General features: G+C 31.9%; 1 protein-coding gene across 4 annotated transcripts in view; it reads left to right on the forward strand.

Moving 5' to 3' along the window:
• The window catches only part of Magi (membrane associated guanylate kinase, WW and PDZ domain containing protein magi), a 169,131-nt gene that overhangs the window by 22,474 nt on the left and 124,563 nt on the right, over window positions 1–22,094 (forward strand). The window contains exon 1 of one of the 4 annotated variants that reach the window (XM_071893017.1): window positions 15,024–15,462. The exons of 2 other annotated variants lie outside the window; for them this stretch is intronic. In XM_071893017.1, the coding sequence (XP_071749118.1) occupies window positions 15,261–15,462 (202 nt within the window). In that variant the 5' untranslated portion in view covers window positions 15,024–15,260. Of the gene's footprint in view, window positions 1–15,023; window positions 15,463–22,094 lie in introns of those variants that run through there. One more of the 4 variants, XM_071893013.1, reaches the window with a different exon arrangement.

Raw genomic sequence — 22,094 nt, forward strand, 5'->3', positions numbered from 1 at the left:
GGACAAACTATGATCTATGACGATGTTTTTATTACTCGTACACAGAGGAAGCTTGCCTTTCATAATTTATATTTATACATATATTTTTCGTTGATTCATTATTATCAAGATTTTATTTATTTATAAGACGGTCAGATGGAAGAAAAGGATTCAGAGACTCTTTTTGATGATGTGATTTTCTTTGAAGAGTTTTTATTTCTTTTAAATCTTTTTTTTTTCCTATGTTTTCCCTTTTTTTCCCTAAAGATTCTTCGACAAACTATTTCCATATAATTTATGTACATATTCATGGTCTTATTGAATGCTTTTGAATATATTATTTGCATAAGGTAGATAAACTAAGAAAAATTATGTGCAACATATGTTTAATTAAATATATCAATGCAGTTATTTAAGCACATACATAAATCCTTTCGTTGTTGAGTGAATTTTTAAGAAAATCCATCTTCCTCCCTTTTAACTTTACTAGACTACAACTTTTAAAGTTTACAGGGTGCGGACTCAAAAATAAGAAAATTTGAAAAGCCGTTATCACTTATACACATTTTCATTTGTGCCATTTTTGTGACAAGACTATTAAAGAAAAAGTTGGTAATTCAACAATTTTCTATACTTTTTATTAAATTTGTCCCACTCAATTCTGAATGATGGATTTAATACGGGAACGAACAGAAGGACACTTGGCCTTGATGAAGTGCTAGGATAGGATGTTCAACTCCTCCGTGACCACGGCTTTCAGGGCATCGCCATTCTGGTGAGAAGTCATGCCCCTCTAAGACGCGCCAAACAGCAAAGTCCAGGAGGTTCACATCGTGTGAAGACGAAGTACAGAAGTCTGATTGTTAGGACGCAGCCATGTTCTCCATGCATAAATTCTGCACCTTCATGGACGTGTGTTCCGGTCACTGTCTTTGGTAAACACATAGATCTCACTGGGGAACGTGATTTTCAACCCTGGCAAGACACGGTACCTGAGCACCTTGTAGTAGACGTCCGTGTTGACTTTCTCGTTGGCCTTGAAGAAGTAAGTAAGGATCTTACTCCCGTCGGACGCCACGACGCTGAGGATCCTGCCTTGAGCTGGATATTTGGTCCTGAAGGTTCCCTCGACCTGAGCTCTTGATTTAGCCAAGAAACGATCATTTCTCCTATTAAGAAACGCTTCCACTGTGAAGATCTTCTTGTCGGAGATAGAAGATCTGCGCGAATGAGATTGCACACCCTCCAGTTTTGCTTGTTGCTCTGACATTTTTGATCGCACAAAAACTAAACAAATATCAAATTGTAGCTTTATGTCGACTCTTTTGAATGGCTTAACTACAAAATTATCAGAGTTTTACAACTTAGGCTCGACATTCTCAAACAGGTTTCTTATTTTTGATTCCTCACCCTATATATATTATATACACAACATGGGTTGAAAATACAAACTTGTCCAGAAAATAAAAAGCTAAATATATTGAAGAGATGGATGGAAATTGAAATAATAATAATAAAAATGTACCTATGGACAATTTTATGTTTAATTTAAGTTGTGATACGAAAAATAAAAGTTTTCAACTTTAAAAACACAATATTGACACATGGGTTTTAAAAGTTTTCTAGTCGTTGTTGTTTTTATAAAGGAATTTGAATTTGTTTCTATTCGTCATTTTCTACCTACTTTTACTATTCAAAATGTATATTACTCATTTGGGGCCAGAATGAGTTTAATAAAGGAAGGCCTTTGTTTGATTCCTTAAAAGAAACAATCCTTTCTTAGTGCATCGTAGGTGGTGTCATTGTTCCTTGTAAGGGTTATCCTTCTTTCTATTAGTTACATACATAGAATCAAATTCTTGAAAGGGAAGGAATTTTGTACGTCATTCCTGTTGTTGATATTTTAATACCAATAATACGATCAAATCAAATCAAAGACTTTTTTTAAATATATTATATAATTATGATCGAAAAGTTGGGACTCTGAGATAAAGGGTCCTGTAATTTTAGAAGAGAAGAGAAAAGAAGATATATGGTACATAAAATGGATTAGTAAATTCGAAAGAGAAACCTCCTTAATATCTCAAGTCATTAATAAAATGGAATACCAACCCTAAAGTTAATATTCATGCTTCCAACTCAGTTTCACGGAGGAATATAATGGATCCAGTTCTGGAAAAAAAGGTTGCGTGATACAATTTAGATATACAACGTATATATCCAAGAAATTTTTCAATTTATTCTACAATAAAGTTTAATGAATAATTAGAATTCAAGAATATTTTTTAATTAAAACATTTTATTTAGGATCATGGATCTTAAATTACTCAAATTTTGCCTAGTATATGTGTACTACAACCTTTTTTAAATAGTTATTTAATCATTTAAATACCTATAGTTCAGTGTTCAGTATCAGATCTAGCGAAAAACATCTAACAGAAAGTCAAATAGGCCAAATAGTTTTGTTATTTTTTCTTCATTGCAGAGATCAATTACTAAGTACAATCTAAAGCCAGTATCATTCATCAATATTTATATATAAATTAAAAGAGTTTTAAAAAAAGACCCAAAGGAACAAGTAAGCTTGGAAATAGAACGATATCTATTTAAATTTTAAAAAATCATTATAACTAATGATGTTGTTTTTGTAAGGAAAAAATGATTGCAAGAGTGAGATGTATGGTATTATTAAATTAAGACCCTTGTTACTATCAGCTGTCGGTTATATGACTTGGGGGAGGGGTGGGGGGGAGAAAATGAATTACTGGTATAAAGAGGAGGACCTTCTACATTCAAAAAATCCTTAGTGTAGGGAAAATATTATAATTATATTCAAATGCATATATTTTAATTTTATTATATATTTTCAAAATTTACCAGAAAGGTAGGTGAGAATGCTTACTTCAGAGGGAGAAGTTAACAGCACCCCGACCTATTAAATAATGAAAAAAAGAAGAAAGAGCAGACGCAACAACCCTTTTTTTCTAATCGCTAAACTTAGTTTTTTCATTACAAAAATAGCATCCTTTGTTATAACTTATGAAAAGACAAACAAACTATATATAAATTGATCTACTAAAGGATTTCTACAGATTTTTATATCTTTCTATAGCCTGGAGTGTCTTAAAGCCTGGAGTGTCTTAAACGAAAATAATAATATTAACTAATGTGTACAAAATCCATTTAGCAGTTACAACAATCTTTTGGTAGGATCAAAGAGATTTTACTCTAAAACGACAATTTACTTTCGGTCTATTTGTTTAGAAGTGATATAAAATTAAGTTTAACAAAAAAAAAATAGGATTTAATGTCTACATTATGGCACTTTTTTTGCATTTACAACTTTTCCCCCACCACATTGCTGATAATCACTTCCTAATTAAAATAAACGATTATTACAACTAAAAATGTTATAGCAGTAGTTTGCAACACCCGCTCCAATGAAGTTTTCATTTAGTTGTTCAAAAATAAAAAATAATCTGTTCATTCCAGGGGTGTACCCATACATCGGAATCGGCAAGAATCGTCCCAATAATGCCGATTCCGCCGATGTATAGGCATACTTGTTATTGGATAATACTACTTATTTGAACTCAATTTTGGGGTGGGCAAGAGGGCCTGTAACCTCCCCTCCCTAAAAAAAATAAAGAAATTTTTGCAAAAATTAGTAGATAATTTAATTTTTGAAATGTAAGTTAATTTTTCAAGAAAAAATAACAAAAAAAATAATTTTTCAAATTTTTTTCCAAAAAAATGTATTTTCTATTAATAGTTATAATATTTAAAATATTTCTCCAAAATAATTTTATATTTGAAATTTAATTTGTTAATTTGTTTTGGTATTGGTATATACCTAGTTTCATTTCTTACCTTTAGGGTTGGTCATACGAGCGAGCGCGAGGTAAAGGCGTGAACCTAACATATGGTAGTATTGATTAAAATTTGTTTTAAAAAATCATCTGCCTCTGATGTTATGATTTTAAGATATAGAATATCAAGTGCTTCTTCTTTTGGAATGGGATTTTTCTATTTTTTGAATAACACTGAAAGAGTGTTCATATAAAAAAATAGTTTAATTTTCAAATTCAGGAATACTTTATTTACTTCGTGAAACATATGAGGAAAAAAATCATATTTCTATATGATATATATATTTATATATATTAAAGTCGATAATATGATATGCTATACAATTAGTTGTCAAAAACTTATAATTACCCGGCCGTGCAAAACTATTTACCGATGATGTAAATATACTTTTTTAGGAGGTTTTGTGGCTACCAATCTGATTGTTTCGTATTGTTACTGTTAAAATAAACAAAAATCCTTCCTGTGAGAGCGTAACAACTTCCACACGTGTGACCATGTCCAATCAGGAAACAAAGAGGATCTAAATTGCAGCCCACCTCCGAGCGGGAATGCCTCATAACAACATTAAGGAACATGTTGGGGCCTCGTTGAAGACAATTTACAACGTTTCAACAAGGCAAGTAAAGGCAGTGTTGAAGAGGACTCCCAACAGGTCCATTGCCGACATGGCCAGAAAGATGGGAACGTCGAGATCAACTGTTTCAAGGGCATTGAAAAGGGCTGGAGGAAAGTCCCTAAGGCGTACTGAACGCCCTCTGATAACTGAACGTCAGCGAGAAGTCAGTCTTGAGCGTACCAAGAAAATCTTGAATGATATCAAGAGCTCATCTGGACGCATCATCATTTTTTCAGATGAGAAAACTTTTACGGTCGATCTTGTTTTCAACAGGCAAAATGACCGTGTTGTGAGCTTTGGAGATGTGCAAGATAAGCACTGCTATGTGGCAACAACAAAGCACCCTGCTTGGGTGATGATGTTGGGTCTCGTGGCCTCCAACGGGAAGCCCATGAAGCCAAGGTCCTTCCGTCGATCAAATCCATATTCGGCAACTCTCCTTGGGGTTTTCAACAAGATGGAGCACCCGCCCACGCTTCCAAGAAAGCTGAGGAGTGGGTCAAGGACAACATGAACTTTAGCCCAAGGACTACTGCCCCCCTCAGAGCCCAGATCTGAACCCACTAGACTTCTCTATCTATGCGTGCGTGGAGACCAAGGCCTGCAAAAAACGACACAAGAACATAAATGCCTTAACGGCTGCTGTCAACAAGGCCTGGGCCTCCATGGACGCCGATTACATCCAGCAAGTCTGTGGCAGCTTCAGACGTCTCCTGACCAGTGCCATTGAGTCAAATGGTGGCTACATTGATTAAATTTGATCACAAGCTATTTTATTATTCTAAAAATGTATTAATAAATTGTCATTCGAAATGTCATTATTGTCCGCGATATGTTCTGAACAAAAATCGGTAAATAATTATGCACGGCCCGGTATTACTTTGCTTGTAGCAATTAGATTGCTAGTAAATTTATAAATTAAATTATTATAGAAATCTGTCTTATTCCTATCATACTTCAAATTCCATTTAAAATCTTTATTTTTTGTCTTCTAAGTCATTTGTAAAGCTCAAAAAGAAAAGTAAATTAATGTATTCAGTATTTAAAACGACTTGTACTTATCTTAAATAAATTACACATTAATATGTTCGAATCTATTAAGCCTATCCATGTATTGTAGATAGCCGAAGAAACTGATGATAGGCAAATACCTTGTACACCATTTGAAGCTTTAAAAAAAACCTTTGAGACCATCCATGCAGTTGTTTTTGCCCATATTACTATAGTTTTCTTACTCATTATTTTGGAGATTATAAACATTTAGCAATAAGAAAATCCTAATTTTGAAAAAGTAGTTGTTTAATTAATTTTATGAATATTTGAATACATCAGTTATAACTTACCCAAGTCTTTAATCGAAGAAACTGATGTTAGACAAACTACTTGCGGACCATTTGAAGCTAAATAACCATTTGAGACCATTCAGTTCTTGCTAATATTACTGTATTTATTAATACATATGTATTTTTTAAAAGTTATTTGAACTCTTACGAATACGTTATTTCAGCGTTATTTTCATAATTAGCATGTCCTGCCAATGCTTACTGATATCCACGTACTTATTTTGGCATTAATGGCTCTCAACATGATGATCTCTCTAAGTCACAGTTTACAATGGTTACAAAATGTTTCCTCAAAATTTGCTAGGTTTCGTAGATCGTTGTACGTTTAATTTTCTTCTAAAGATGTAATAATTTGGTAATGAATGGCTCTAGCTTGATATCCACGTGCTTATTTTGGTATTAATGACTTTCAACATGCTGATCATCCTCTCTAAGTTACAGTTTACAATGGTTGCAACAACAATTGTCTTAAGTCCCATCGACAGCTAGGAAAATATCGTTATCTCCAATGTTTCCTTTAATTTTGGAGATTACATCCTTGCTGACAAGCTTCATTAATCTATGTAGTGTCCTTCTACTAGGGACGGTTTTACTAGCATATTTCTCTATAAATTTCGATAAATTGAAGTTATTCTCGATGAAAAAAGGTATATGAGATTAAACAAGCAGGTGTTAGAGGTGCCAGAATCATTATCAGATGTTTTTGTATATATTCATGTTCTAAATGATGGACGAGGATATTAAGTGTCGTTTGAATCTGGATGGGAGACTATTAGGATACTTATAACGACGTATTCTACAAAAAATATTTTGTTGTCATCCCGTATGTGGCTCCCAATTTCATGGCATCCATTAATTTCAATTCAGACGTTGGAATCAATTTTGTTAGTGATTTCACTGATAATATTAATTATATTGTAGAAAGGTTCGCGCAAAACTATAGCTTCTTTATTAGTGGGAGATGTGATCACGATAATGATTTGATAAAGAATAAATAAATAAGAAAAAAATAGCAAATGCAATAACTCTTTTTCCTTTTCTAATCTCAAAACAGTAATTTATTGAAAGCTTTACTTATCTTTGATATGCCTTCAAAAGATTCCGGATTTTTTGACAAAACTGTTTGATTCCAGACAATGAGGGGAATCCCAAGAGGGTCGGCTGGAAGGTATGTAGCCCTTCCCAAATTAAGGAATAGGGGTAAAAAAATCATCTTTGAAATTAAATTTTGTAATTTTTTTTCCAAAAAAAATAATTTTGAAATATTTTGTAAATATCAATGGATTTTTGAAATTTAAAAAAAATCCAAAAATCAAACCCCCTCAAAATATTATCGTGCTAATTATTTGCTAATTTTGAACTCTCACTCCGAAAAGTTTTTGGCCCCTATCTTGTATCGTTATTTAGAGAGTACCTTTGCAACTATCGTAGACTGATAGGTCAAAGCATTTTTATTATACCAATCAATACTGATATATTGTGTATTTATATATTAAATGAATGGGTACAAAACAACTCTAAGTAAGAAAACATGTGAGTTTAGTATTTTTTATCTTAGTTGTATTTAGATACTGTTTAATTTTCTCTATAAAAGCGAAGGTCTTATGCATAATTTATTTAGAAATAGGTTGAAACCAAAGATGGAATAATATTTTATTGTTTATTAAGTGAATTATTCATGAAATAAGTCTAAAACCAGAGTTGCATTGTTATAATGACATGACAATCCTAAATACGAACTAAACAAATGACATTCAGATACAAAAAATGATTTTTTTTTATGATGAAAATGTCAGGATAGAATCATTCAACCTTAATTATTTAATTTTAAGGTTTACTGCCGTAATTTTGGGATAATGCGATCTATGTATTACGGTAACTTTGATTGAAACAAACACCTTCTGGCCCGAGAATAATACATATTTTTCCTACCAAATGCAAACATCTAAATGATGTTGAGTCAGACCAACTTTGTTTGATCCATTTTCTAACTTTTCTTCAATAGTTGTCTTCCTAAAAACCCCTTTCAAATTTACAAATGACACATTTAAAACTATGCTTGTTGGAGTGGTGAAATTGCACTCTTTGTTGTTATAAAATATTTAAAGGAACTCGATGACTCAGTTATTAATTAAACATCTTTCATAATGGTGTACATTTTTTCCATCTTAATATGACTAATATTTAGATTTAGGCATGTTATGATTTTATCAAAAAGTATACTTAAATTCTTAGTATTTTTTTTCTTCATACATATATGTATAAGCTTCATTTATTATGTCGGGTAAAAAAATTGGTTAGCTTACACATAGATTTTGTAGCCCCCCAAAAAAAAAAAAAAAATATCACAAAATAAGGAATTTTAGCGCCAAAAATTTAATTTTTTGTAAACAGCTGTGGATTTTTGAGATTTTTTTCAAAACAAATCTATTTTTTATGAGTAGCTGTGATTTTTGAAAAAAAATTCTGGAAAAATTAATTTTTCCATTTTTTTCCATAAATTTTAATTTTCAAAAACCAAGCTCTCCCTAAAAAAATATATATATTTATATAATCCTGGGGACAACCCTGAGATGGTGTAAATACAATTAAATCTTATGACTTTTAGTTAGTATCAACCTTCAAACTAAAAAATTCGTTTGCATTGTAAGTGAAGCAACATTGGGTATCTTTAAAAAAATAAATTAAAAATAATTTTGTGCGTTAATAAAGTATTGTTTTTTTAGTGAAAAAAGTATTGTTGTAGCCAATGCTTGAAGACTGGTCCAGAGTCACTTTTTCTTGACCCTCAATTTTTTTTTGAACCTCAAAATAAAACTCACTGGAATTTCTTTAAGGTGTAATAAAGAGATAATCGCCAAAATTGACGACTATTTTTAGACTAAAGATAAATCGTATTGTACAAATGGCATTGGACAATTGTATGACTGCTATTATCGTTGTATCGCCCTCAAAGTTAACTATAGTGAATTAATCAATCGAATTTTGCCAAATAAATGTGTTTAGTCAACGAACTTTTCACCCAATCTGTGTCATTCAAAAATATAATATCCATATATCGATCAACTTGCTTATTGCTAATTGTTTATGGTACGTTTAACCATATTATTTATCTATAGGGGGAAAATAGGTCATATAAGTGAGTATTTATATCATTTTTAAGAGGAAAAAAATAGAATAGAATAGAAAATGGTGAAGAAAAATTAATTAAGAATGGGTAATCGTAAAAATTTGAACTTATATTTCTTAGTCTTTACATTTTTTATTGCTAAACTTTTTTTCAATTAGAAATAAAAAGAAACGCCCGAAAAGACATGATGAAGATTTTTTTTTATTCTTACTTCTCATCGTAATTATTTTCTCAAAGTGATTAAAGACGTTACAGATAGATATTTTTTTCGTATTAGTTAACGGTTAATATATATGTTTATATACATATATATATGACCAAGTAGAAATTATGGTCTTTGTTTGCTATGAGCTTTTAAAATGAGTCTTTGTATAAGTGGGTAAAAAAAAGTTCTCATTCCACAGTTGTTTGTGTGTGTTTCTTAATGATCTTCCTTGAGTATTAATGTATTTATTCTTTATTTGTGCAAAACTCTTCTCCCCCCCTTTTCTTCTTAATGAAGATATAATATCTACCCAAATATGAATTTTGCTGTACATACTAGTGTTGGGTTTCTGTCTGAAAATCCTAGACCGGTCTGAACCCCTTGTCTTGTGATTTTTAGTGGATAAAACTCATTCGGTACTTAAAAGAAGTTCGGTCTAATTTCAAATACAGTCTAGATGAGGGATGGTCAACCCTTTAATATAATGGGGTGCATTGTCACTTGAAATATTTTAATGGCCCACAAAACCTATTAAATCAAATGTTATGAAAAATGGCTATTAAAAAAAAACTATTTATTTCAAATTTAGGGCAAATCAAATTTTTCAAAGCCTAACCACTTTTTATTTTTTGCCCAACTGCATAATTTAATCGTATGACCATTTTCTTATTAGAAAAAAAATCCGTTGAAAAAAAAATTCAAAGGTTTTCTCATTAAAAAAAATTCTCGCAGAAGCGATAATTTTTCAAAAATTGCAAACCATAGTATGTGTGTTCTACGTGTTTTGAAGATATTCTGACAATTTTGCTAAAAAATACTAATTGAAGTGAGAATGAAAAGTGGGCTGCATTTAAACATTAATCGAGCTACAATACCTAGTCTAGAATAAATTGAATTGTTGATGAAGTCAATTTTCTTTCAAAATTATGAACAACTATAGTTGTGTCAGTTCTTTTTGAGCCCAATCTTAGAAAAAGCCGGTCCTTGGGACCGGCTTTAGAACTCAATTCTTTGGAACCGTTCCTTAAATGTCTGTTCTTGGAATATTTCATATAAAGGTCGATGGTTTACTAAGCCAAATAAGATATATTAGATATGCACGAGGGTTGAATATGCAAATTATTTAATTCGAGGGTAATTTATTAATTAAGAAGAATACATGAAAATAATATTATTTTAATGTCGACGCTCTTTTGCCATCACCGAATCCACCTGTCCATACCCTTTTCGAAGTTCATTTCCAAATTAGGGATTGTGACACCCTCCCAAGCTGATTTTACCTCTGCCACGGTCCCAAATGATCTTCCAGTGATAACTTTTTTGGTTGTAGGGAACAAGAAAAGTAGGGAGAATAGGCTGGGTGGGATATTTTCTTAATCCTACGTGAATCCAAGAAACTTTTAGTTTGATTGGAAGTGTGAGAACAGGCATTGACCATGTGAAGGGTCCAATTTCCATCCTTCAGTTCCGGTATTTTTTGCCAAAATGATGTAAAAACGTCTTTATAACGTGGATAAAGTAATCTGAGTCAACAGTTTGGCCTTTTGGCGCATAATCAGTGTATATCAAGCCATAGTAATCAAAAAATAGAATAATAATTACTTTTTGGATGAATTAAGGACCTTTGCTTTAATTGGAGCTTGACCTCCTTTAGGTACTCATTGTTTTGATTGTTCTTTGGTTTCGGATGTGGTGAAGGATAGCCAAGACTAGTCAGTTGTATCAATTGATTTATATAACCCCGGATGTTTCCGAGAAGCCTTCACAAAATTCCTTTGTACATTCCACTCTTCTCATTTTGTGCTCCTCTCTGAGAATTCAAGGTATCCAAATTGCACAACGTTTTGAGAGACTAAGATATTTGGTGGAGATTTGGTTGACGGTCCACAATTAAATTTCGTACTTCAAGGAAAGCTCCCTGACTGTGACACGTCAATCTATCTCCACAGCTAGATGCACTTACTCAATTATATCCGGTGTCCTTTTCTTTTTTTTTTCGGGATCCACCATAGGTATCTGATGGGCCATCCCTTGCTCGAACTTTCACAGTAATCCAATAAATTTGGGAATCTGGGCTAACAGGGACATTGATTAACTTTCGGTTCTCCGAAATCATTTTATTTCCACGAGGGAGGTCGGAAACCAAAATCATGAACTCTCGTCATTGTTATTATGTAGGAGGGGGGAGTCAACAAGGCATTTTGATTGTTTGTTTTTGGAAGTAATACTGCCTCTGATCCAGTTTATCCATATCAAAAAGATGAAACGTTATGAGTGAAATTTTCATCTGTTTTTTAAATTGTTACAATATCTTTAAAAATGAAGGAGCATTGAAAACATTCTCATATTCAACCATACATCCCTGGTATTAAGAGCATATCACAAATATAGCAAAAAGTTTTCATGAGTCTATTATAATACAATGAAATATAAACAGATGAAAACAGATATGAACAATAAAAAAGAAAGACCACCCTCAATGACATCACGAGGGATCGATTATACCTTCTTTAAGGTACGACAAGTGGGACTTGACTGGATATCAGGCCTACAGTGAGACTAGGCTGGATGGGACGGTACCTACACAAAACTACCTACATCCCAAGGTTAAAAAATATGCAGTGTTATACCACAATGTGTGTACGGCTGATGTTTGATTCCCACCACGCTTTTTAATGGTGACGTCATATTATATGAGGGGTTGCGTGTTTTGTCAAAATATGGGGTCTTGCCCATCTGACGGTACGATGTATTAAATTAAACATTCTAACCATAGTGACGTAATAGACTATGAGTGGTTGCGTGTTTTGTCCAAATCTGCCCGTCTTGCCCAGCAGTCTGTACAATACATCCTATTGAAAATTCTAGGATGCCCGATTTCATAAAGGTCTTACCTTGTATTTCTATTAACCTTGCTACAACCATTATATGAAATTAAATTTGTTGCATAAATCATATTTGTACAACTCGTTAATGAAGAATGGGTAGAAAATTGATCTTTATATGAGATCAAAATATCTAGGTCTATAAAAATTACTTAAGACAGAACCATTATAAAATTAGGTCTCGGACCAAGTTTCAACACTTTTAAGAAGAATTCTCATTTGGAAGGGGGTGGGATAAAGTGGGATCCCAGTTGGATATTATCACAGAAAGACAAAGTATTTATTTAAAAGAGCAAAAAACCCGTTCCATTACTTTTTGCCATGAGGATGAGACAGAAACCGGTTTTGAGGCACCATCGTCATGCTGCAATGACTTATTGATATGCGATAATTTAGTCATAGGAATAAAAATATCAATGAGGATTTGTAATGAGGGCGAATGGGAATCCTTTGAAGTGTATGTATACCTATATGTATATAGGCACGAGATATATGTAAGGAAGAAGGGAAATTTCTTTAAGAAAAAGCAATAAGTGAAATTGAAAGAAAAAATACACCAAAAGAGGGTTGAATCATAATTCATATCCATAAAGAATCGTCCCCCTTCTCAACGATACAAAAAAAAAAATATACACATATATATGTACAATACAAAAAGTTAATGATTTTTCAATCCATAGGTTATGACCCTGCTTGCCTGCTTGCATGCATGCATGCCTTAGAAATTATTTTATTATTATTTTTTTGTTAAAATGAAGAAATAAAACAAAAATCCTTCAATTTTCTTCATGTGTATATCTTTTGTGTGACTTATTGCGGCCTCTGCGTATATGTAAGTATTAGTGTTGAGAATCGGTCCAAGACCGGTATTTGATCTTAATTCAGACCGTGGACAAAAATTTACTTTGTAGAAAAAAGGCTAGCTCATAAAAAAAAGTTTTCTCTTTTACAACAAAAAAATCATTTTAATGTTTAGATTTTACAACAAGACTGGTCGACGCAGATGTTGAACCAAATTTGTTGCAGTTAAAACGGTCTCAACCGGGTTAGGATATACAAACCGAAAGACAACACTAGTCAATACACATAAGGGGCTTGTAACATGAGAGAGTTGAATAGTGAAGGGTGGGGGAGGGTCATTGGAGAGTAATTCAATTACAATACACACAGCCAAGTTGATTTTTGAAAGGCATGCATGCCATTATATGTATAATAATATAAATATATTTAAAAAACTTATTTTGATTAAGAATTAAGTTCTAACATGGAAGGAGATTTGTTGGGAGATTGAAGGATACAAAAAGATGATAACATAGAATATACATATGTTTGTAAAACTTCATTCATTGTTGTTCCTATGAATTCAACAATATACTATTACTAATATATCAATAATGATGACGATAATAGGACATAATGAGAATCCCTCTTTCTGGATTGTGTGTCCTGTCTCTATTGAAAGCATATTCTGCTTTAATATAAATATATTTTGTATATACTGTATATTATAAATAATTTGTAATCCTATTCAAAATAAAGACAGCTCTTATAAATAACTATTGACGCGTAGATTAGTTGGGGGTTCTTCTCGAGTCAAGTCTTTACGCACGAGTCCGAGTCAAATCCCGAGGGAAACTCTCGAGTCGTTTTGATACGAGTCGAGAGTCTTATTGTTAGCAATAGAATACCAGTAAAATTTCGAGCAATTAAAATTAACAAATGTAAAAATTCATTTTACCTATAGTGGTTATCCAGTTTCTTTTGGTCACAAGCCCTGTTTGAGTCAAAAGTCTTTTGACTACCCCTTTGAGTCGAGTCCGAATCCCCAGCTCTGCTTAATTGCAGTAGGTATATTTATTATTACAAAGAAATTAATAATAATGTACATTATAGGAACATAACAGTATGGGCTTCCGTTTTATAATAAGTTGGGGGAAGTCATTTCGTATTTTTCACTCCTGGGCTATACTTCGACTGCTTACATGACGGCCTATCTCGTTATTCTCAATTACTTTATCAACATTTTCGACGACAGGCCTGCCAGTTCATGGTGCATCATTGACATCCACTACACCATTCCGAAATAAATTGTAAATTTTCAATAAGTTTTTCCCTTTCACATAATAAAAATGTAAAATATGTCGAATTTCTTCCTTTAAGACCTCTATAACTTACGCACGATTGAATCGGTCAAGCATAATACGGTCCAAAAAGCGTTTGTAGTATACACTCGCACCTTTACAACATCTTATCGTATGATCCGATGTGACCAATAATGAACAAGATATACTTAGTTGTTTAAAAAGGGCGGAAAATACAAAATTACTTTTCCTCCACAAAATAGAATAATATTATTTCTTACTTTACAAATAAATCACATTTTTGTCCCAAAGTAAGTTGCTCTCAATAAGTATTTAGTTTTGTGGAATGAAGTCATGTCTTCTGGACGTCGGTGACTTCTTTTCTTTTACAAAGAGAAGAAAAGAGTATAAAAAATTTATATAGTAAGGATGTAGGTAATTACTAATTAGCCACCCGGTCTTGTAAGGGGTAAATAAGCTCTGGGCATCTGTATTCGTCCAATTACAATCCTACGTCATATGTACGTCAGTTGGTCCTGCTATTTCTCGGTTCAATGTTCCTAAATTGGTACATATTAATATTATGTATAATCTAAGTTGTATGCTTATTAGGGTAATTATCCCTTTAATTCAATTCCCTTCAACGTATCTCATCCCTACCACACTACCGTAATCCCTAACAGCATCTTCATATCATCTCAACCACCCACTCCTCTTGAGAATCCTTGTTTCATATAGAGAACATACATTTTTCCCTCACAATATTTATTATTATGTACTCACTCTTCATGAACCCTCTTCAGTTCTTCATCATACTCGCTTGCATGATATTATTATTAAAGAATATAATAGTATATGTATAGTAAGGAACACACGGTCCTGAGTGATACTGACATACTCCCGGCTTGCCTCTCCAACTTTACCATCAATATAATCAACATCATCCTATGAGTGAGTGTATCTATATTCAAAAGTATTTTATGCAGCTAGATACTTCATTTTTTTTCTCCAAATGAATGAATCAGTTGATCATTATAGTATTAGAGATCATTATTATATTGACAGAAATTATGTGCAAATTGTTTTGTGGAAGAAAAAAATAGTTTTTGTGATTCAACAGTTAGTGAGTGTGTGAATTACAAGAAGGAAGGATGAAGTCGGAAGAGGAGGAAGATTCGGAGATTTTATATGATGAGAATTCGGAAGTATGCTTTGATGCTGTGGATCGGAAAAAAATTACGGCTCTCTCTCCCCGAGGGGGGAGAAAAGGAAAGGAACGTAGTGGTAAGAAAGTCTTTTTGGTCAAGAAAAGGAGGAATTACAATAGTAATGGAATAATTGGATCACTTAAAGGTCTGTAGGAGTTGGTTTTTTATTATTAATACTATTATTAGCCCCTCTCAAAACAATTTCTTTCAAGAAGTACAATCTCTATGCTATAAATTATATTAGTATTACTAGTTTGATAAGTTCCTATTGAACGGAAGGATTCCCTCGTACAAATAACTTTTCCTCAGCAAAAAAAAAAAATCTTTTGTTTGGTGTATTGTGCTATTATTTCGTTGTGGGAGTTGATATTATAATAATACTTATTTGTATACGTATACACTACATATTTGAGGGGAAGAATTATTTTGTCTTATTTTAAAGGTATAGAGAGATCTATTAAATAATATACAATATATATCTTTGTACCTACAAGGTATTACAACAAGCAATTAGGGTAAGGAGAAGAGGCCAAATACACAGTAGCTACAAATACAGTAATAAGATATCAAAATGACAAATCTTTGTTCTATTATTATTACTATTAGAAGACGTCTGGTAGATGGGTACATGCAAAATAGGTTAAAAGAGAACGCTTCACATCTCTAAATTCTTTATGGTAATAGAAAGTAACAATAGTTGAATAAATATTTGTATATTAGGGCTGTGAATTTGTCCTTATTACCGTACTTAAGATATGTTATGTCCAGTGATGAAAATCTGGAATAATTTTTAGCTGGCCCGTTTTTGCTTCTTTTTTTTTTTTTGGAGTTGGTAGTCTGAAAAATGAGTTTTCTTTTCCTTAGCAGTTTGCATTATTATTTAATTCCTGATGAGTTGTTGTGGAGTTATGTACTAAGAGTAGTTTTGGGGATCGAGATTGGAGTAATTCTTGCAAATGTCCTTGTTTATATCATTTTCTCCTTCCTCTCTTGTAGCAGCTTATTGTGGCTGATCTAATGAAACTTAATGAGCATTATTCTTTCTCTCCTCCAAAATATTCTTCAAATCGTCCATGTTGATTTTAAGTTGTTTTTTTTTTCCACATGCCTATTGTCCACAGGATTTTTGTCATTAGTCCCTATTATCAGTCCTTGAAAAGTGTTACTGGTAATTTTTCCGTGTACATTTTATTTGCTTGTAATTTTGCCTCGAGATTTTGCCGCATAATATATTAAACGCCTTTTTATGTTATCAGTTCGAACTTGACTATTGTATCTCGATCAGATTAATTATATAACTAGGAAAATATGAAAAAAGGAAAATAATGATGAAAAAGGATTAGTCAATGAGCTCTTATACTATCTGGAGGCGCACAAGCTCCAATCACACAGTCTGTTGTGGTGGAAAATATCATAATTAATAAGAATGTTCTGCTGGTCAACTCATATGAACTTTGTACACTTATAAAGCTATAATATGTGTCGTAGTTGTAATTTTATTTCAACATCACGTGTTATTTTAAGCAACGCTTCCATTTTGGGATAATATTTGCAATCCCAAAAAATGATGGATTGACTGAATGTATGCAATTCAAAATCTAGGAACAACTGAGTTGACTATACAATTCATTAAACAATGGTTGATTAATGATAAGTTAATCATATTGATATTTGTTTTCTTCTTCCCTTTGCTATATAATTAATCTGATCGAGGTACAACAGTAAAGTTCTAATTGATGATATAAAAAAATATGCAAAGGTGGCGAATATGTCATGTGACAAACTTACCTAGAACCCTTAAAAATCATAAAGCGCCCTCTACTAGAACAGTGCTGTAACAAGGAGAGACTCCATGAGGATATAGTATGAACATAATTTTGATAGCACATTCTGAATGATTGTGATGAAAAATAGTTTATTTTTAAATGTACTCCTCAGACCTGGAACTATAGAGGGGAATAGTAATAACACAATTGTTGTACACATTGTCTTTTCTAGAAAAATTAGTCAAAAGTAAAATTAATTTCAAATTTTGGGCTTTCATAACAAATGGTCGATAAAAAGTTTTGAAAATCAATAAATATATGTATGTCATTTCAAGCTTTCCACTCCCCAAAGAAAATTCACCTGTTTCTCCCTGAAATAGGTCTACATATTTTTACTTAAATCCATTGATCCCTACTCTCCAAAAATTACAACAGCATGTCATGAGTGCCTTACTTGTCATTTAAGGGATAAATAGAGATGCTACGTGATTGAAAGACCTTAAAATTGAATAATTAAAGTTTAAATATTTTATTCTGACATTTCATCACAAAAAAAAAAAAAAAAAAAAAAAAACTCTACTCATTGTATCTCTATGTAATTTTTTGGTTCATTTTCTTACTATTATATCAGCCCAGTTGTCTTTTCTCACTTATTTCATGGCTGAGTCTCGTCTTAATATATTTTTCTGTCTTTGATGCCTACTTAAGATGATGTCATTAAGCAAAGATTGAATGCAGTTTATACCTGATTCGTACTGGTTCATATGGTTTAGAACAAGTTAAAATTTTAGGTCCTATGTTTGCCACATATAAGTGTGTACTTACAGGTATGCACATAATAGGAAATTCAAACCAAATATGTATATTGTGTAGTACCTACCTTCATAATATCTATACGTAAAAGAGTAATTGATTTTGAGATTTCACTCCTCTTAATAATGAATGGTGTAATTTGTAATCAAATCCACTCCCTTGTGTGAGTATGTATGTGCCATTGTGTAATTTGTTATAAAGGGTTATTATTATGCAATCAAGGGCAAATGGATTATGGAAAGAGAAGAAGATAATTCTGGAGAATTATTTTATAGATATTTATTAATAATAGTTTTTCTAATTGAGTTGAAAGTTGAAATAACATCCATATTATACTGCTTACCCTATAGCAGCATCTATGCTTGAAAGTATGACACATAATATGTTCTTGATTGAAAGACAAAGTAGTTATTACAAGGACGACGACGCCCTCTATGTATTATTGTATTCTTCTTCTTTAATCATTTATACTAATATATTATAATAGTGTGAGCATAACTAAATGTCAACAGATATGTAATAAAAGGCGAATTGGAGAAAGGTCATAACGTGCTCTAAATATGGATTCAATTATATTATATAGTGATGGATTCAGATTTGTACTCTTAGGGGCGTCAGGATTATATATATATATACATTGTTTTTGAATAAAAATTTAAAAATTAAATTAAAAAATTTAGATTTTTTTAAAATCCACAGCTGTTAAAAAATTTAATGTAAGTGAGAATATTTCTAAAATCAAGTCAATTTCAAATATTAAGTTTTTTGGAACAAAAATTCAAAAATTAAATTTCAAATAGTAAGTTTTGTAAAAAAAAATATAAATCCAAAGCTATGCTAAAAAAAAATTGAAATTATTTTTTAATCCTTTGCGGCTTACAAAAAATTTCTAAAATTAATTCAAATTTCAAATATAGATTTTTTTGTAAAAAAAAATGATAATTTTATATTGAGAGGGGGGTACAGCCCCTCCAGCGCACCCCCTGCGGACGTCTCTGACTATTGTAGTTGTAATTTTATGTACACAAAATTGACATACATATGTTGTGCATGAAATTGTTTATTTTCTCCATCTCTACTACGAGTATTACTTCTTCAAAAAGGCAGAAGAAGAAGAAGAACGTACGTGAGAAGGACGGGAAAAGTATGGTTTATTTTCCCCTTGTACATACCATGTACTGTTACAAGGTTTTATTTTAATAAATAGATATATGGATAGAAAGAAATTGTATAGAAATTGAGTTGTATTTGATTCAAGCAAAAATATCAAAAAAACCATCAGGAGTCACTTCAAAAGAAGATTCAAATGTATATAAAATCTCTCACTCAAAACAAAACTCCGCATTCATAAGATGTATTATAAATACACATACACCCTTTATTTTGCGTCATTTGGTATGCAGAAGGCCCATGTAAGGGAGGGAATATAATACATACTGATGAAGTAATGTGTGAACTTGATCAAGTATCAGAATTTTTATTTATTCTTGTATTTTTTTGTCAAGTGTCAATACTATCTTCGTTTTTTTCTTCTTCTTTAAATGACTCTTATCTTTTCCATGTTTGTTTTGAAGTGATTTGATTCGTTGTTTGTTTTCTTTCATTGCTTATAAATGAACGTATATTGTATGATATAATGTCATATGGTATCTTAGTGGCATTCAACTTCTTATTAATTTATTTATGTTTGCCTACATCATTCATAATTAATCATCATGTGTGTACTTGTTGCTGGGCTTAAGTGCCTTAAGAAATAGTCAAAAAAGAAGGGGGGGGGGAGTTATCTAACAAATTAATTGCTTTTCTATCACTCAAACTTGATTTGCAGATGCTTATAGCATTTGCTTTTAATATTTGCTCTCTTTCGTCTTGAATTTTATTGCATGGTCTACGTAGATAAAAAGTCAAAACAGGATTGTGAGTATTCCTAATTAATTCGGGGTTTCACATGCAGGGTTGTCAGAAGTGTGGGGTCTGTGAATGAAAGGAAAAATCTCAAATGTTTGAGAGATGGTCCTTTTATATATTAAAAACCATTAAAAATAGAGTTACAGCAGTGTCATATATTGTAAAGTTATGACAGCGGTGTCTGTCACAAAAGTTAAGGAATATAAATGACGACATCTCATATATTCTCTTTTCTCATTTTCATAAAAAATAGAGTAGGTTTGCCGGGCACTGCCCGGACATTAAAAAATTCAAAGAAAAGGGACACAAAAAAAAGAAAAAATATGTAAATAAATAAAACTATCTATATGGCATATTTACTTATTTATTGATATCAACTATATTCGCCTGTTTTGGTTGAGAATAAATATATATATATATAAAATTAATTATGAACTCTTTTTCTTTATAAAAGAGAAAAAAATTTAGAATCATTTATCATTTAAGGTTTAGAGAAGAAAAAATATTCAAGTTGAACTGTCGTTTAGTCAACTTTCATATTATTGTCAAAAATCCTTTGTCTTATTCTTTTTTCTTATTCTCTAAACCTTATAATCTCATTAAAAGAATTTTTTTTTTGCTGTTTATACATACCAACATGTAGGAAAAAAATTCTTGGAATTTAATTGTTTTTATCTGTTGTTCTATATAAAATAGTCTGTTGTTTAGTCAAAAAATTGTTTTTCTAGACAATTGCTATTTTAAGGCCAAAAAAAAAATGCTACCAGAACGGTTTTGGAGCCTTAAGAAGCTAAATAATGTTTTTTTTCAAAATCTATTCATGGATTTGAATCGTGATTGTCAGACAACCCCCCTCCCCCGATACACACAGAGATCTGCATTTTAGTCCATAGATAAATAGTGTAGTTCATTATTTCAGTTATTCTGCAACTATTTATTATTTTTGGGTTTTGGATTATATTTATAATTTATAATATTGGGTATTGAATGAGTCTTGTGCCACCCCTTTAATTGTATTTTTGAGAGGTATATATAGTTTCGATCATAAAGTTGGGTACATTAATGAAAAGTCGTTTTTGTTATCTTTCAAACGAGATATTGCAAACAAATATATCTCAATTACAGCGAAGATGGAAACAAAAAGATTAGCGATTGCAACTTTGATCCATCACACCAAATACAGCTTCAAGCAGTTTGGGGTCAATCGCAACACTGTATACCGCGTTCACAATCACCTGCATTGAAAATCTGGCATCAATGGCCGTTTTCAAGGGATAGGCCAGTCAAGCTAACCTCTGAAACTAACAAACCCTCTTTCAAGGACAACTAAACCATGTCCATAGTCGAATTATCAAAAAGAAGTTCCTAGCCCGGTCTTCCTTGTCAAAGTTGGGCAAGGTTGTAGGGGCAAAGTCAAAGATGTTTGAGGAGAGGTCTTTCTTTAATCAAAAGCGTCAACAATACCCTATGGATCGTTGTAGGAGTCTTCTTAGTTACTTAATTCATAATTTCTAGCTACACCAGAGCCCGGAACTCAACCCACTGCACTGCAGCTTCTGGTGACAAATGAAGTTCAAAGCCTGCCGAGCCCCACACTGCAACATTTATTATTTTGAGTCATCTGTGAGGAAGGAGTGGAAGAAGAAGAAGTTCATTTACAGTTGTGTGTTTGGTGAAGCCAGTTGTATGTTACAGTGTTCAAAAATTGAACTAAAAAACGAGGAAATTTGCTACATTCTTCAGTATCACTACGACCAAATTTTTTTTGCTGTTTATGGACCCAATACAACATCGAATGGAGCATCAAAGTGGTAGTTCAAACGATTACGTTCTGGTTATCTGGACATCAAAGATGAGGCACGCTTTGGTAGACCAATCATCGAAAAAGTCGATAAAATAGTGGAAATCGTCGAGTTGCACCGGTATGTGAGCAATTATTCAATTCCTCAAGAACAGAGATTAGCCAAATGAAATTTTGAAGCCATCTTAATCAGATACTTCTAACTATGTTAATTTTATTGTCAAAATTAAGCGAAAAAACGCTCATAACTTTTTGAAAAAAAATTCAAAAATCCATTGCTTTTCGCCAAAAATTAATTTTTTGGGAAAAGAATTGCAAAATTGCATAAGTTTTGAAAAAAAATTTCAAAATTCAGAGCTATTCTCAGAAAGTTAAATTTTTTGGAAAAAAATTTAAAATACAACATTTTTGGAAAAAAAATTCAAAAATCCACAGCTTTTAACAAAAAAAAATCACATCTATTTAGAAAAAAAATTCAAAACTCCATAG

This window comes from Lepeophtheirus salmonis, chromosome 13, assembly GCF_016086655.4.
Source record: "Lepeophtheirus salmonis chromosome 13, UVic_Lsal_1.4, whole genome shotgun sequence".
Taxonomy (NCBI): Eukaryota; Metazoa; Arthropoda; class Copepoda; order Siphonostomatoida; family Caligidae; genus Lepeophtheirus; species Lepeophtheirus salmonis.